Consider the following 17,190-nt stretch of genomic DNA (forward strand, 5'->3'; position numbering starts at 1 on the left):
AAAATTATACGGAAAATACATATCAGCACGACCAACATCGTCCGTGGCTGAATAGGTGGTGTGGTACTCAACGCTGCCAACGCTTAACGGCAGATTGTGTTTGTATATTAATAAAATTAAATGCCGTCTCCGTGACGGTAGTCAGACGTCGTTGGATTCTGTGTTCCCCGATGACGTGGCAAAAGGGTCAGCGTTCAATGACGGACCATAATTTTGTCGGAAAATGGCCTATGGCGACAGGTTAAACAGTAGGCTTCGGTGGCCGCTAGGGTGAATTTGCTGTGCGCACACTTGAACCATGGTAATTATTCACGATTATCATTTTATCAGTGTTCGGTGTATCCGAATGCACGCGATTTGCTGTATGACGTGCATTGTGTTGCTGTGTGTGGAAGCACTGTTCCGAAGGAAATCAAGACAAGGACTTTGCTGCGTGTTCCTTGTCAGGAATAATAATTTTTTTATGCTGGTGCACAACAGCTATGAGCTTCTTCAGTGGCTATAAATCATTGCTAAGCATAGTTATTTAAGTTGTAATCGTAATTGATTTTCAATTTGAAGGATTAGTTCACATCTTCGAATGATGATACTGCATATTACGAGAACAGCGAATCGGTTGGATTTGAACACTTTGCGTGTCGTTAAACGTACGTATTTAGGAAAAATATGCTGTAAGAATTGTTCAGTAGCTATAGGATTCTAGGGGCAATCCCGGTGTAGCGGTTAGCATTCACACCTCTCACATCAAGGACCCGGGTTCAAATCCCAACTCCGCAGTATCACGAATGACCCAAGCTGTTAAAGTGATTATAGTCAAACTAAAAAATAGGATCGTCTCAGAAAAAATACAGCATACTGCATTTATCAACAATGAAGCCTCTTGTCCATGGGCGTAGAAAGACCAGTCAGCAAGACCTGGTCATTATCAAGAGGCAGCGATCGACTGATACGGTCTCAGCAACAAAAGTCCCACTAAAAAGAGATCAAGGCAACCGAGCTTAGGCGTGGCCTTTGGCATCAAAACAACCGTCAGGATGCACATACAGGGAAATACTGGAAGCTTTTAGCGTAGCTATAACTACGGCTGATTATCCCGTTTAGTTGCTAGTAGGTCCAAGTATGCAGGAGCGGCCAATTCAAGAACGGCTACTTAATACTACCTTCTCTGATCAGAACACGATCAAACGTCAAACGGCATCTACTCCCGTTCTGTGGGAAGGAGCACATCTATGTGCTTACGACACAAAGGATCTGCCGAATGCTCAAACCTTCATAGGAAACTTTAGGACAGTGTCTGCACCACAGGCGAGAGAACTTTGCGACAGCTTTTCAAGCGTGGTAGATAACGCTGTCGTAATGTGTTTGGTAAGACCGTTGAACTGATGGAGGTTGATCAAATTCGGCAAGCCAGATCGCCGCACCTGCTTCATGCTAAACTACATGTTTGGCAAAACACGCATGCAACAGGTTGGTAAAGGTCCGATCAACATAAGCGCAACAGCCTCTGCTGAAAAGTCGAGGGTGGTACGAGCGGAACTCCTTTTTGGGAGTGTCCCGCCTTGATGGTGGCGAGGCACTCCCAGAAAGGAGACAAAGCAATTACACTACCTCGTAAGAAGCGTACGCAGCAACTACCAGTCAATAGCAGTCAACTTCAAAGGCTCAATCCACCGGGCATCTGGTCGGACATCTGTAGCCTGTCGCCCGCAGTAACCGAATCGTACAGGTGTGGGCGACCCGGCCGCTCAACTCTGCGAAAACGCTGCTGGTATCCGTTCGCCAAGTTTCGATCCATTATTGGACTAAGCCAAAAACGGAAATCTTCCCAGAAAATGAGCAGCTTTCGCTGCGTTCAGGTAACCCTCCACCACGCCAAGGACGCGTCTAGTGTCTTAGGCCGGAGGTTCGCCAAAGAGCAGCTGAGTGCTACCATTTTATTCATCCAACTAACGTCTTCACCATTACAATGGTAGCCCCACGACTAGAGGAAAAGTAAGCAGATAGTTTTTGCGCCTACTTGCCTACTTTCCAGGGGACAAGAACGAAATACCACCGCTGGAGGTTGCTGAGTTCGTGCGGTACTGCAGGGCTGCGACACTAACGCGCACTACACGATATGGAGCAGCTCGTATACAACAGGGGTGAGTATCTACTTGAATATTTTAGTCCTAATAATGGCAATGTAATCAATGAGGGGAATGGCCCCACCTAATCCTAATCAAGTCCAGATAATTTTCGTATTGGAAACGTTTTGGACGAGTCTTGGACATTTTTGGAATTTTGATATTCACTTGAAAGTTTGATACCGTCGATTCGGGCGAAATTGATCAGTCGGGTGAAATTGATCAGCTTGGACTAACGAGTAAAAAACTCTTTATTCTACGTTTATACTGATTCATAAAGCTGAATATGCACCCATCCATATAAAGATTGAGTTACAGGTCAAAGTCACTCGGCTTTCAGCAAGATTGATCTTGTAAATGGCTTGATTTTTTAAAATTTACTATTTTGATCGAATCGCAATTTTCAACATGCCCGATAAAACTCCTTGCTGTTAACACAAATTTCGTTGCAGAAGGAAATCTTGATAGAACTAATTCGATTCTCTAATTATCTGGCTGTGCTTTGATAATTTCCATGAATAAAATTATGCGACAGAAATTGTTTGATTTGACCTTTTACGAAATAAAACGATTGTTAACATCATGAACTGAGGCAACATAGATTTCTAGATCGCTATGGGTGCGAAATGGAGCTGCCACCTGCGAAAGTTTATTCTTTCTGTAAAGCAGAATGGAGATTTATAAAAGGGTGCAAAAGACAGACAATACTTCGCACAAATTTTACAAACGCTCCATATGGCAGTTGCATGAGAGTGCAAGAGATCGGTTTGTGCTTACATAGCGAAATGCAACTACACATTCAAAGAGACAGTCAAGCTCCCGTATATGAGGAGAATTAAATTATTTGTTTCACTAGATTGGTGAAGATTGTATACGAAAATCGTACATTTACACATATATACAGCAATGTTTAAACAAAAACAAACGATTACGATGCTAAAATTGGCTTAATATCTTTTCTATCGTTCATATTTATTTAACAGATGCATCAACCATGCTAATGTAGAGCTGACTGTTTGATTTTTGTGCTAGTTGCTGTACGCGACATTGTTGCCTATATACAGGCAATATCTCGATTACGCCAGATTTTATACTGCACGTAAGGTTATTGCTGTCAGAGCGTATGGTTTAATAGCAATATCGTCTTGATTTCTACGTGATCAATTTCACCCGTTATTTGTAAATTTTCAATTTCACGATTACATTAAGTTTTATCTAAAATAAAACTATTTATATAAGATATAGATGATACTGTCGTGTAGCCAGCACTACAGTACTTATTTTAAAATTGAATCATCTTCCTAAATATGTTTCTATTCAAAGATATTTAAAAAATACTCGAAAAAGTGATCAATTTCACCCGAATTCACGGTATGTCTGTATTAGATGCCAGCTCGTTATTTGCTTTTACCACCTGGCTACATTGTCATATCATAAATATCTTAAGTAGATAAACCGTCCCGCTCAAACCGTATCATCATCATCATCATCATCATCATCTTTTTGAAAATCGAACTAAAGTTGACAAGTAAAACAAATCTTAATAATGCTTATTTTGTGAATGATTTTTAATCTATGAATTATTTTTATTTGTATGTTTGTGAATACGCAATATGGTAGGCACGGGTAAGTAAAACTTAGGGAAGGTTGGGATACGCACCCCATCTTTCGATTTTATGCCATACATATAATTGCTATAGATCGAATTTAAATTTCAGTTTTCTGCCTGTGTTTTTTTTTAATTAAGGGATTTTACATGCATTGCGTATAATAGACGGCGCCTAAAACTTTGAGGGTGAAATCGGCAATGTTGCAAATCGAGCGAGAAGTAAAGTATGCACAGTCTCATGCGAGCGAGTATAAGCAGCATCCAACACTTGCACAACTGACGCAAGCGTACGATAAACAATCGCCGATGATGCGTGCATGCACCCTACTACCTAATTACTAGCGAGCGCATAGCCTCAAAGTGTCTTTTTGCACTCGTTAGAAGCCAACAGCCCGTGCGCGCTAGCGTCATACTAGGATATATCTAGGATATATGGATACATATTTTGCATTTTTTGTTTCTTTTTTGTCCACCTTACGCCCTTACTTACACACGCGGATAAGACTGCGAGCCCTCGCGAGTGATCGGTGTCAGCTGCTCGGATTGCAATTACGAGCGAAGGGGACGACCGTGGCCGATAGTTGAATACACACTCGCAAAAACTTGTCGCAGTGCATGAAAAAATAAGAGCGTGAGTCCCAAGGAGATGGTCATGCCGGCGTGTTCGTTAGAACCAAAACGCGCGTATAAGAAAATTATCGGTAAGACCGGCACCTTTTGTCAGTCAGTTTACAGGCACAACAAAAGTCAAATCATGTACTTGAGTCTCAATGACCGAGTAAGTTCCGTATCCACCGAGAAAGTTACCAGTCCTTTGACTTGAAAACGCATGATGGGTTATGCGACCTCAAGTCCCACCAAGATGCAACAATTAGTTCAATAGAAGTTTATCTATATTATATCTGGGATAAAATTGGCTAGATCTAAACATGTCCCGGATACTTTTAAAGAAATGGCTTGGTGTCCGGACAATAGTTGTATATACGTTATACGAATTTTCGTCAAGGGGGGTGGGGAATGAACCCACAACCCCCCTTCCCCATCGCTATGCCCATGCCCCACGTAATTCCTGTCATAATAATATACGGAGTCCAGTTGAACTGGATTTCACCGCCAGTGACCTACAACGTAAAATCAGGGACGCGTATAACACAAACGGTCCAGAAAACAGGCGAACAGCTTGTCGTGATGTGCCCTGGTGGAATGAGATGCTTAGCAAACTTCGCCGGAAGGCTGGGCGTCTGTTCATTAGGGACAGTTTCACGTATAACTGGGAAGACTACAGAGCTTCCCTCATCATATACAACGCTGAACTACGTAACAGGAACAAAATGTTAAAACTACTTAAATCGCAACTGCAATCAATAATGCGCAATAAATTTCTGAACACGCTAGTAAGTCAACTATGAAAGCTAATCGTTTCAAATTTGAGAGAAAGATGTAATATGAATTTACCTTTATGCAAAACACGAATATCTTTTTAGCTCTTTTTTTAGCAGCTACAAGAATGAGGTGCAATTAAGTTGCTGTGAAGGTTCGGTACGTTCTTACCTGCATCAGTTGCATCCAGTGAAGCTCGATTACGATTCCTGATACGTGCTTGAATCTTGCCCTCGGGATGCAATTTATCTCTGGTGGGAGGCGATTTGGATGAAACGGGTTGGTCACTGTACACTGTAGTTTTTTTATTGCCGGTCATAACACATGATGGTAGTTCGGGTGATTGAAGTGCAATGTATGGTGTCGCAATGTGGGTGGTGCAGGTAAATTTGGTGATCGTGCGCATTGTGGAAAGAAGAAGGTAACGAAAATATAACGTTAGCTTGTACATGATTATTTTGTTGATTTATGTGTGTTGGTTAGCTTAAAATAGGCTGTACATAAGATACGATCATAATTGTGTCATTGGCAGAGCAAAGTGCCACACACAGAAGCACTGTAAACTAAGTTTTCTTTTTACGTTGCATATGCATCGACCAGGGAGACAAGCTAGTGAAAAATTGCATATTTCACCAGATCTGCCGATTTAAGGAATTATATTATAATTATCCTCTGGTGGCCCCGAGGCTAACCTTTCGTTACTCGCGCCAACTTCGATTTATAGGCATACTAAAACCTAACAGAATTCACTCGAATACTAATGCCACTTGGGGAAAAACTTATGAAAACTTTTCCACCGTTTGAGAGATCATGGTCTGCGGATCAACTTTGCTGAAAACAGTAATTCTTCATTGCTGGAATCCCGAGGTATACTGAGATAAAGTTAATGGTTCACAGGCGTTGTACAAAATACAACAGCGCGAGTAACGGAGAGTTAATAATCTGAATTTGTTACGACACTTTGGATGAACCATTAACAAAATCATTGACTTTGGTTGCTTTTTTCAATGATTTAACGTCGATGTACATTGTGACACATATATATTCGAACAAAAATCATTTCATGCTTGCAACGCCATATAGGGAAACCAACGTATTTTGGACACCATCAGCAGCTGTACCTAATTTGGACACTTACAGCAAAATCAAATGGAAGTGTCCAAATTATGTACAGCTGCTGATGGGGTCCAAATTAGGTTGGTTACCCTACAATTAATGCAATCAAACTAATACCATGTGTGTATGTCATCAGTTTTACTTGACGTAGTTTCATTTTCGTATTGTGTCTCGTTCGGTGTACACGTGCCTATGTTCGAGTTACGGTCGTTGATACTAAATAAATTCCAAAACGGTGCTGCATGCACTATTTTTCGTGACCTCAAACATCACGGCATAAAAAGAGGATTGACCTACTATACAGAAAAAAGATTTGTCGAGACGGGATCTGTTGAAAACCGTAAAAAACCGGGAGAAAACGAAGCGTTGGAATTGCAGAGGTCAAAAAGGTTCTTGGAGAGCGAATTCGTCGCAGATGCGACCGGTCCGCACAGAAAATGGCAGTTGAGCTGAATATCAACAGGGAATCTCTTCGTTGAATTTTGCCAAGCAAAAGGCGATTCAATAGAGCAATAATTGTTTGTTGCGTTCTGTATCTATGGTAACCAACTTCTAAAATTAAAATTCGAAGGCCCATATTCTCACAGTCACCTCACCTCACTTCACTTCTTTCATGCACCCTATTCTCACAGTCATCGTCAGCTCACCTTACAGGCCCCATTTGATTTGTACAGTCACCCAGGTGAGCGGAGTCACCTAGGTGACTCTGAGAATCGCAAATTGTGCTCTCACCCAAAAATTTTAGGTGAGGTGACTGTGAGAATAGGGCGCGAAATAAAGTCTTTATTTACAAAAAGTCGATCGAGACCAGCTACGGCAGTCATATAGTACCGAATCTTCTCATTTCCCTACTCGCAAAAAAAGACCAGCGACGGCAGATAAACCGCAGGTGATCCGACAGAATCGGAGTCTAGGAGGAGTGGGCTAAACATAAATGCGTCAAAGACCAAATACTTATAGGAAACAAACGCGTGTCTCTCGCGGACGGTAACTGTTGACGGCGATGAACTAGGAGTGGCAGATGAGTTCGTGTATTTGGGATCGCTGGAGCCCACGGACAACACCACTAGTAAGGGGATCCAGCCAGCAGCGCATGTAAGTGGGAAATCGGCCCTACTTTGCTCTTCGCAAAACGCTTCGATCCAGAAGCATACAAAACCATACGAAGAACAGTAGTTCTTTATGGACTTGAAGCCGCGACACTGCTTACGGAGGACATCAGTGCGTTTGCTATGTTCGAGCAGAAGGCACTGAGGACGATATTTGACGAAGTACAAACCCAAAGCGAAGACTAGCGGAGACGTATGAATCATGAGCTACAAGCACTGTTTGGAAAGATTGCCATCGTCATCTGGCGAATGTCAGTAGGCCCCAACAAACATTTTGGTTGTATAGTAGCATATCAAGCGCTTGTTTACTGCAAATTAGCTGTATAATGGTTGTTTATTCAACTCTCCACATAAAATATTTGTTGGGGTTACAGTCGTCGAAAACAGTTCTCTTTAACAACTGCACCAGCATCAGGAACAGGCAGGCTAAACGTGCAAGATGGCTCGACCAGGTCGAAACTGATTTGCAACTTCTGAGACTGGGAAATCTGCGACAAGTGGTCCAAGATAAAGTTGAATGGAGACACATTGAATTTTTTTCCGTTTTTTAAATTCCAATGGGGAAAAACTCTGAAGCGGGCCTGCAGAATTTTGGTGGGGGCTGGTACCCCAGGCATCCCCCTCTAGCTACGCCAATGGAAAGGACTCGAGAATGCCCCCAAAACTCGCAGGTAGCACATCACTCACTTCAGAGTAGCTTTGATCAGTCGCGTCTGTTTGTCCGGTAAACCGTACACGTGCATTATCTATCATAGTTATTCGCGTTTAAGTGTATCATATGCTGCCCTGAAATCCATGAAAATATGATGCGTGGGCACATTGTACTCCCGACATGTGTGGAGCATTTGTCGGAGAGTAAAAATTTGATCCTTAGTGGCACGGGCGTCCATAAAGCTTACCTGATACTGCCCTACGAATTCTCTAGCTATTGGGGATAGCTGACCAAATCTGAGAGTGCACGTTGTAGGCGGCGTTAACCAACGTAATGCTGCGGTAATTACAGTAATCTAGCCGATCGCCGTTTTTGAAGATGGGACAGATCATACCTTCCATTCACTTCCTCCGGTAGTTTCCCCTTCTCCCAAATCTTTGGAATTATCCTGTGAAGGATTTGCACTTCTATTTGTACGATTTCATACACAGCAAGCAGATTGAGAATTGCATCTAGGGCTTTCGATGGAGTGCTACGCATCGCTCTAGTTATTGCAATGCTCGCAAGTCTTTAAAGATTTGCAAGCTGTGCCATAGCATTTCTTATGTTTTTGGCAACAACACTAACGAAGCGTAGTGCCTTTTGGTCGTATGATAGCCGTGTAGATCCACATAATCATAAATTCACAAATTTGGTTTTAGGCCCCATTTTCTTCCAAGGGTTTTACAGCTCAACCATAATGCACTAACTGCCTTGCTTATCACAGCGTCCAGATGCATTCCAGCGTGTAGAATCAATCCCAGAAACTTGACCTATTTACTAAATTGGATTTTCCTTTCTTCGAACTTTAGAGCCTTGAAGATCGACTTTTTCCGGATTAACTCTTCTTTCTACACCCAGTTTGGGTATGCTTTAGAGCCTACTGCATTCTTTCCGAAACTGTATTATCGAATTTTCCTCTGACTATGATGCCCAGGTCATCTGCAAAGCCTACAACTTCGAAACCTATTGCTTCAAGGGTTCTAAGAAAATCATCCACAACCAAAGAACACATGAGTGGCTAAAGATACTTTGAGGACAACCTTTTATAGCGCTTATCGTTACGGGCGATCCACCAAGCTTAGAAGTGATTTCTCTTTTTGCAAGCATGGTATGAATCCATTCAACAATACACTTGTTGAATTTTCTTTGTACCACAGCTGTTCCTTAGATGTGTAGGAAGTATTGTCGAAAGCTCCCTCAATGTCCAAGAGTGAACAATGTGCGATTTCTTTAACTGACGGAGATTTTTTAAATTTCCCCACAAGCGAATGAAACGCTGTGATACTAATCGATGGAATATAATTGAACCTTAAGCTTGCCCTACACACCTTCGTAACAGTCGGTATTACTTCACCGTTTTAGGGCAATGCTGGAAATACCCCCTGGACACTTGCAGATTTCAAGGGTTGAAAAGTTTTTATAGCATTTTCAACTTTGGCTGTTGTAAAGATTTCGTCAGTAATGTCTGGTGCTAGACCTTCTGCCCTACCAGATTCTGATAGCATCTCCGTAGAACTTGCTACATCAATACTTTCATGTTACTCGAGTACCAATCTTCAAATTTGTGCAAATTTGTTGCAGTTCAATGCAGTCGGAGTGCATTTTAATCATCTTGAGGATTTTTACATCGTCAGCACAAAAAGACCGTCAGCCAGGTGGCAGGAGAGCTGACAGTTCATTTATCAAAAGATAAAAGAGCACTGGTCAAACGATACTCCCCTGTGGTACGCCAGAGATGTTGTATAACGAGTTAGAAAACTCGGACCCGATTTTCACACGCCACTTCATAATGTAGCAGTTCAGGAAACAGGGTTGATACCCAGGGATAGGCTTAATAAAGTATCCTTGTGACCAAAAATGAGCTGAGCAAATTTTTCAAACACACAATTCTCGAACTAAACCATAATTTTCATCAAAATCTACAGAATATGCAAGCGTTATTCAGGTTTCACTTTAATCATACCTTCTTTTGTTGATACGTTCAATCAGCTTTTAGTTTTTTTTTTGCAGTCCAGTACTAGCTCCTTACTTTTATGGCCAAAGTAAATACCGATAACAAAAATTCTGTGCTGGTATCAGAACAGAACTGCTGGAACTTGTTTGGATTGTGAAATAAAAAGTACGATAAAAAAGCACCGTGAAGCGCCCTCAGCAAGAATGAAGAGGTGTTATAAATACAATGCTGTTAATAATCTATTGTTTAAAACAATTTTCTTTTCGTTCACTTCAGCTCCTTATGGAAGTGGGACAAAAGAATCAGATGAGATGAAATCATTGCCAAGTTTGCCGAGGTTGTTGGACCAATTGGCTTATTCGCAGGCGATAGTTTATGCTCTGCACCTACCTTTCGCGTGTAATCTCACGGATGGACGTGTTGGAGTTTATTTAATGACGGTAGGGTTGTTCTTCCAGTTGAATGACAGAAAAAGGTTTGACTACCAGTAATACATTGAAATTGGTTATATTTTGATTTCAATTTTTGTTAAGAACAACCCTGCATTCTTAGGAGGATACCTTTACACACCGCTAAAGGATGGACGCATAATAAACCATTATGGTCGCATCTCTAGGGACGTGCACAAAGACAGCACAATTATCATACAATTGATTAATGAACGTTATCTGATACAACACGGCTTATTGCTATCGTACTTGATTTTCTCTTTATACCCACCCTTGGACTTGCTACTAAATTTATGCTCTTCTTGAATCGGAAATCGACAAAAGACTTATAGTCACACGATAAAATGAACAGTGGCGTTGGCGATTAGAATGACCCGAATTTGAGAAATTATAGTCAGATGACTGCCGTAGGACACACTGCGTCGCAAAATATTTTGTGGACTCAAGAACTGTGAACTGTGAAGTTTATTTTATTATTGGACCGAACCAGGCCACCCTACTGGGCAATGAAATCAATAATGCGTTGGCAAGAGTTTGGTGCATCAAACCTAGCAGCAAATATCCTGGCGTGTTGTAATGCGTGTGAGCGTTTGTGCGATAGTGATTATCGTCGCCGGTTGTTGGTTTATTTAGTCAGTTATTAGCATACAATGTTTCTCGCCACGATTGGAGATGAAGTCTATAATTTAGTGATGATATTTTTCATGTTTAATTCTGCACCTCCCTGCAAACTAAATGGCATACATTAATGAAACTGCGTGCGCGCTGCAGTGGATTTCGACTTCGATCGCACCATAATCGTCGCATGCTGCACTCTTCTTCGGGCCGGTTTCATTCTGCGTCGACTCTGGCGCACTGGTAGTGGCCGTTTAGGTCTTTTGTTGTATTTTCGCCGACAAAGCGGATTCCAATTTGTGGGCTTAAGGTTGTGGATTTTGTAGAAAAAAATGACTTTAGGCGTGCCTACGAGGTAGTATACTACATATTAAGTAAGTGCTAATTTTTTTTTTGTGCATAGTAAGTTCGTTGGTAGGATTTTTCTTATTGTTTATTGTTTTAGAACATGACTTTTTTAATTTTTTGACATTGCAACTTGCAATTGGTGGTACATATATCCCATGAATCAATAAACAATTTATAATAAACATAGTTACACAACAGTAAATAGTAAACAGTAAACGATAAACAGTTAAAAATAAACAGTAAACAGTGAACTGTAAATAGTAAACAGTAATCAATAAATGATATACATAAAACAATTAACAATAAACAACAATATGCAATAGAGAAATCATGTTTTTTCGTAAAAGACCTTAATAACGTTGAGCTTATTTTTCCTATCTAATTATAATGTTTGCTAAGCATAGTGATAAACTAGTTGTAATAACAAAGTATCATTTATAGCGTTTCTAAGAACTAGGGTTAAACTATACAGGGCAGAAAATTTATCTATGATTACTTGAGAGTCACCGTATGTTCAAATGTTGCAACTATTAAAGTTTGTAGAATAATTGTTTCAGGTCAGCATTTTGCTAGTTGTCTGTCATTTTCCATCATCATCTCTATCATGTCTATCATTATCTACATTATCTACACAAGCTTTTATAAGTAGAAGCCACGCCCAAAATTGTAGGAGAAGATTGTCTTAAGTTTAAGGAACCATTTATTGCTTTTTCGCATTGTAGCCACGCATTAGACAACACATGTAATAGGTTAAAATGTATAGACCAGTGTCCTATAAGCCCGCGAATGAAAAAGCAGTGCAACACTGTTTTATTCAGCAGTAAATACGATTCTTATTAACTCCGCGAGATGCAAATTTGAGTACTAATTGGCAAGTAAATATTGAGTGAAAATATAATCCCTTACAGCTGCAAATATGCAAAACCTTTAATTAACGCGCTAATAAACAACTTAAATACAAATTTGTTAAGCTAAACGAACCTTCTTTTAAACTTTTCTCACAGTTTATTTCAATTTCTATTCAACGCTGCAATGCTACCCGATTTGTTTATTGGGAAACTTTTTTCGGTTCGCAAACATCAAATGTCAAATGTCCGCGGATCGATAATAATTATAACCACTATAATTAAAAATCATTATTACTTTTGAATGAAAGATTCGGTTATGTGTATTTATAGTATCCATAGTAAATTACAGATGCAAAGCAAAATGAGTAAACAAATAGAAAATACCAAACAGCAATTTTAGACATATTAAAGAAATAGTATATTTGCCTTCACCATATTACGTTTTAGGTGACAAAATTATTACTTGAAGGTTAATTACTGATAGTTATATCGAAATAAAATATCTGTGACTATTATATTTCACATACTTGATACTTGGTGACATAAAAATTGCAGAAAAATACCTACCCAAGAACACCATGCGCCCTACACTGCACGCGGAAGGAAACTCAATAAGATGATAAATGACAATCCCATACTGTACGGGTCTGGCTATAGTTCACAGTTTTCCTACCATTGCATTGCTGTTGTTTTAAAAGTAAAATTGCAATCGAGCATGAGCTTATTTTTGTCATCCTTCTCCGTTTCAGTCGGCTCAGTTCAAGTTTCCGACCGGGCGGTTGAATCATTGAACTAAACTAACCGGGTAGAAATAGGTTTATGGATTTAATTAAAAAGTGAAAATTTGTCGCTCTCTGCTTTCGTAACAACCACCAACCGTTGCCAGCGCTTAACCAGCGATGCACTTAAGGCGACGACATTGGTGACACTTACTCCATCAACATTGCAAGAGCATTGAGTTGAATTTTTCGAAGAGAGGAGGGTGCGGTAAAGTCGATATAGGACTTAGTTGTTGCATAAACTCAACGACCGTAAAAATGCTTCTTTTCCGGCCTAGAGACTGTTATGCAATGTAAGAGACCATTAGGTGTGGAGGGTACTTAGCTATGTTTTTGAAGTGCGTACAAGAGAAACTGTGAGCATTTGATTATTTTTAATTTAAACTGAAAATCGTTCCATTGAAAATGAAAAACTAAGTTTAGAGCTCTATTAACAGTTCACCAGCACCAAGTTGTATAGCCCTTGTGGTCCCAGCGAAACATTGTGGTGCTCTCTTGGCTTCATTTTCATCTTCGTTTCTATTTCCATTTTCAGTTCATCTTCATTTTGATTTTGATTTTGATTTTATCTTCATTTTGGCTTGGATCTTGATATTCATATATATTTTCAACTGCATTTTTACTTTTATTTTCATTTCCATTTTTATTTTTATCTTCATTTTGACTTCGATTGCCCGCCCAGTTAGCTCCGGGGTACGATGCTGACCTAACAAGCCAGTCGTAGTATGTTCGAATATAGACTGGGCGGCGCCGCTACAGAGTTAATAGGATCTTTGCACTAGCCCTGTAATTTTTCTGTACTCTAATAACCGGCTGCGAAGTCTGTCGATAAAGAAGGGTCAAGTTCTGGAGGATGTTTATACCCATGGCTTTGCTTTTTTGACTTTGATATTGATTTTCATTTGTTTTCAACTGCATTTTCACTTTCATTTTCCTTTTTATTTTTATGTTCATCATTATCTTTGTTTCAATTTCCATTTTCATTTTATACATGGGCCCGGATGGCTACCCTGAGGCACTTAAGATGGGACAGGGAAGAGTGAAGAGATAACGCTACCTATTTGACGAACATCAGCGTCCAGTGAGCTATGACTTGAACCAGCACAATCCAGCATAATTAAGCATAATGAAGAATTTATTTTGCACAACACTGTTACTTCAGAAGATTTATAGTTGAACGTGAAGGTATTGAGTTATTGCATCATTATAAAATTAATATTTTATTGTTGTGCTTCTTTATTTATCACTAGCTGACGCGACAAACCCTGTATTGCCACAAATTAACCTGTGTTGTACATAAATCGTGAATCTCGGATGACCTTTGTCACAACTTCGAGTTATGCAAGTTTCTGAGGAGTTCAACCTTATATACAACTTAAAATGCTTGTCTCCTAAAACCCCCCACATGCCAAATTTGGTTCCATTTGCTTGATTAGTTCTCGAGTAATGAGGAAATTTGTATTTCATTTGTATGGAAGCCTCGCCCCCTTCTAAAAAGGGGACGGATCTCAATTCACCATAGAAAAAATTGTTGCCTCCAAAAACACCCACATGCCAAATTTCCATTTGCTTGATTAGTTCTATGCAGAAACGTTTGTATCATTTGGATGGGAGCCTCACCCTCTTAGCGGAGAGGGGTCTCTAACTATCATAAGAACCTTTCTCAGCCCCAAAAACCCCAGCATGCAAATTTTCACGCCGATCGGTTCGATAGTTTTCGAGTCTATAAGGAACATACGGACAGACAGCCAGACAGACAGATATTCATTTTTATAGGTATAGACTAGCTGAGTTGACAAACTTCGTATTGCCCCAAACTAAACTGTGTTGTACATAAATCATGAATCTCGGATGCTTTTTGTCACAATCTTGATTTTTGCAAGTTTCTGAGGAGTTCAACCTAAGATGATTCGTTTTGGGCGGTTACGTAACAATGTAAGCATCCCAGGTAACCAATAAGCTTCACCAATGCTATTTAAATGCAAGCCAATAAGCATTTAAGTCGCCTTAAATGTTATTTTGGCCAAATATACAGCTAGTTTAATGTTAACCTTCTTATAGTGCTGACAATGCTAATTTGCAGCTAATTACCGACACGAAGAATTTGAATAGTATTTTATATGCCAATTTACAACACCTGTGCAGTCAAAAAGCTAATATACAACAACGTGCAGTATAAAATGCCAGATATGCAAATTTGCTACTTATGTTAATACTTATTGGTTTCCTGGGATGGGTAGTTTAATATACAAATTTGCAATTTTTCCTCACAGTAAAGTAGAAAACGACCCCTCGTTGCTTAGCCAGAAAGCGGATACCAATATTCGCCGTGATTGTACAACATTTCGCCGAATACCATTTCGCGAAAAACCTTAAGCGTAATGTACCATTTCACGAAAAACTTTTGCGTGGAAAGTACCATTTCGCAGGGGTGATCCTCTCCTAACTGGCTGTCGCTCGTTCGGACCCAACTGAAGGAAAGTAATAGAGGCCAGTGGTGATTCACTTGCGGCCGTCTCGCCCTGAATAGTGTTACTATAGATAGTGTTTGTGGTCTTGTTATTGACTAATGTTTTATGGAAGAGTCTCGAATTTGTCGAGTTCGATTAGTTTTTGAGTTACGCAAAAATTTCTGTTTCATTTGTATGAGAGTCCTTATCGCCCTACCATAGGGGTGAGAGGTCTCTAACCATCATAAAATAAATTCAAGGCTCCAAAATAACCCCACATGCCAAATTTGGTTCCATTTGCTTAGTTAGCTCTCGAGTTATGAGGAAATTATTTCATTTGTATGGGAGCCCCTCCTCTCAAAAGGGGAAGGAGGCATAATTCACCGTAGAAAAAATTTCTGCCATCTAAGCCCCACATGCCAAATTTGGTCCCATTTGCTTGATTAGTTCTCGAGTTATGAGAAAATTTGTATTTCATTTGTATAGGAGCCCCCTTCCTGAACAGGGGAAGGTTCCTCCTAATTCATAAGAAAAAATTTTAGACTCCTAAAACCGCGACATGCCAAATTTGGTTCCATTTGCTTGATTAGTTGTCGAGATAAGAGGAAATTTGTATTTCATTTGAATGGAACCCCCCCCCCCCCCCCTCTTAAAGGAGAGATGGGTTATAATTCCCTTCCTAAAAAGAGGAGTCTCCAAAAACATCCATATGCCAAATTTGGTTCCAATTGCTTGATTAGTTCTCCAGTTATGTAGAAATTTGTGTTTCATTTGTATGGGAGCTCTAACTATCATAGCTATTTAAGGGGTCTCTAACTATCATAAGAGACTTCCCCGGCCCCAAAAACCCCTATATGCACGTTTTCACGCCGATCGGTTTAATAGTTTTCGATTCTATAAGGAACATACCGACAGACAGACAGAAATCTATTTTTATAGGTATAGATTAAATCTGATGACAAGTTCGAATGTCGCACGTATGCCCCGCCCTACTTTATTCCAAGTTGCTGAAGTTTTGCTACTGCAATCTAATGATCTGCTTTTTATCAAAATCTGCCGATTAGTCGGTATTATTTGCATTAACTTAGAGATGTTTCTGCAATAAGTGAGCTATGACGGGTGTGTATGAAACAAAGTTGATGCAACCCGGATAGAAATGCATTGTAAAAACATTACGATTACTATAAATTACTATACTTACTATAAACATTTTTGGCTGTAACTTCACTGTAAAAGTTTTTGAATTTTCAATATTACAGTGAATGTACCACAAAGTTAACTGTTTTTGGTTTTTATTTGTATGGGAAAAAGCCGAAAAATTTACTGTAAAGCACCTAATCACCCCCTTATTCGTTGTAAAATCGGCGGATTACATTAAAGTTTAATGTCAAAACATTAATATTCATGGTAACTTCAGTGTAACTTACAGAACCTTTCACTGTTTCTATGAGGTTTTTCGTTGCAACAGTGTTTTTTCGCTGTACATTTGGACATAAAACCATGCTGAATTTCACTACTATTACGAGTAATGTAAAAGTTTTGGGGTATGAACCTGGCCTAACAAGCCTATTGTCATTTGTTCGAATCTCGGCTGAGCGGTATTGCTACAGAGTCAGTAGGATCGTTGCATTAGCCTCGTAATTGTCCTGTACTCTAACAATCGGCTGTGAAGTCTCTCGATAAAGAAGGGTCAAGTTCTTAAGGATGTTTATATCC

The 17,190-nt window shown here is 39.8% G+C and overlaps 1 protein-coding gene across 2 annotated transcripts in view; it reads right to left on the reverse strand.

Annotated features, from left to right (window-relative positions):
* LOC128744006 (protein outspread) overlaps window positions 1-17,190 on the reverse strand; it is a 374,096-nt gene that overhangs the window by 39,944 nt on the left and 316,962 nt on the right. Inside the window, exon 7 of one of the 2 annotated variants that reach the window (XM_053840741.1) lies at window positions 5,284-5,406. The exons of the other annotated variant lie outside the window; for it this stretch is intronic. Within the exon in view, the coding sequence (XP_053696716.1) occupies window positions 5,284-5,406 (123 nt within the window). The remainder of the gene's footprint in view (window positions 1-5,283; window positions 5,407-17,190) is intronic. 2 annotated transcript variants of the gene reach the window in all.

The sequence above is a fragment of the Sabethes cyaneus genome, chromosome 3 (genome assembly GCF_943734655.1).
Source record: "Sabethes cyaneus chromosome 3, idSabCyanKW18_F2, whole genome shotgun sequence".
In the NCBI taxonomy this organism is placed as follows: Eukaryota; Metazoa; Arthropoda; class Insecta; order Diptera; family Culicidae; genus Sabethes; species Sabethes cyaneus.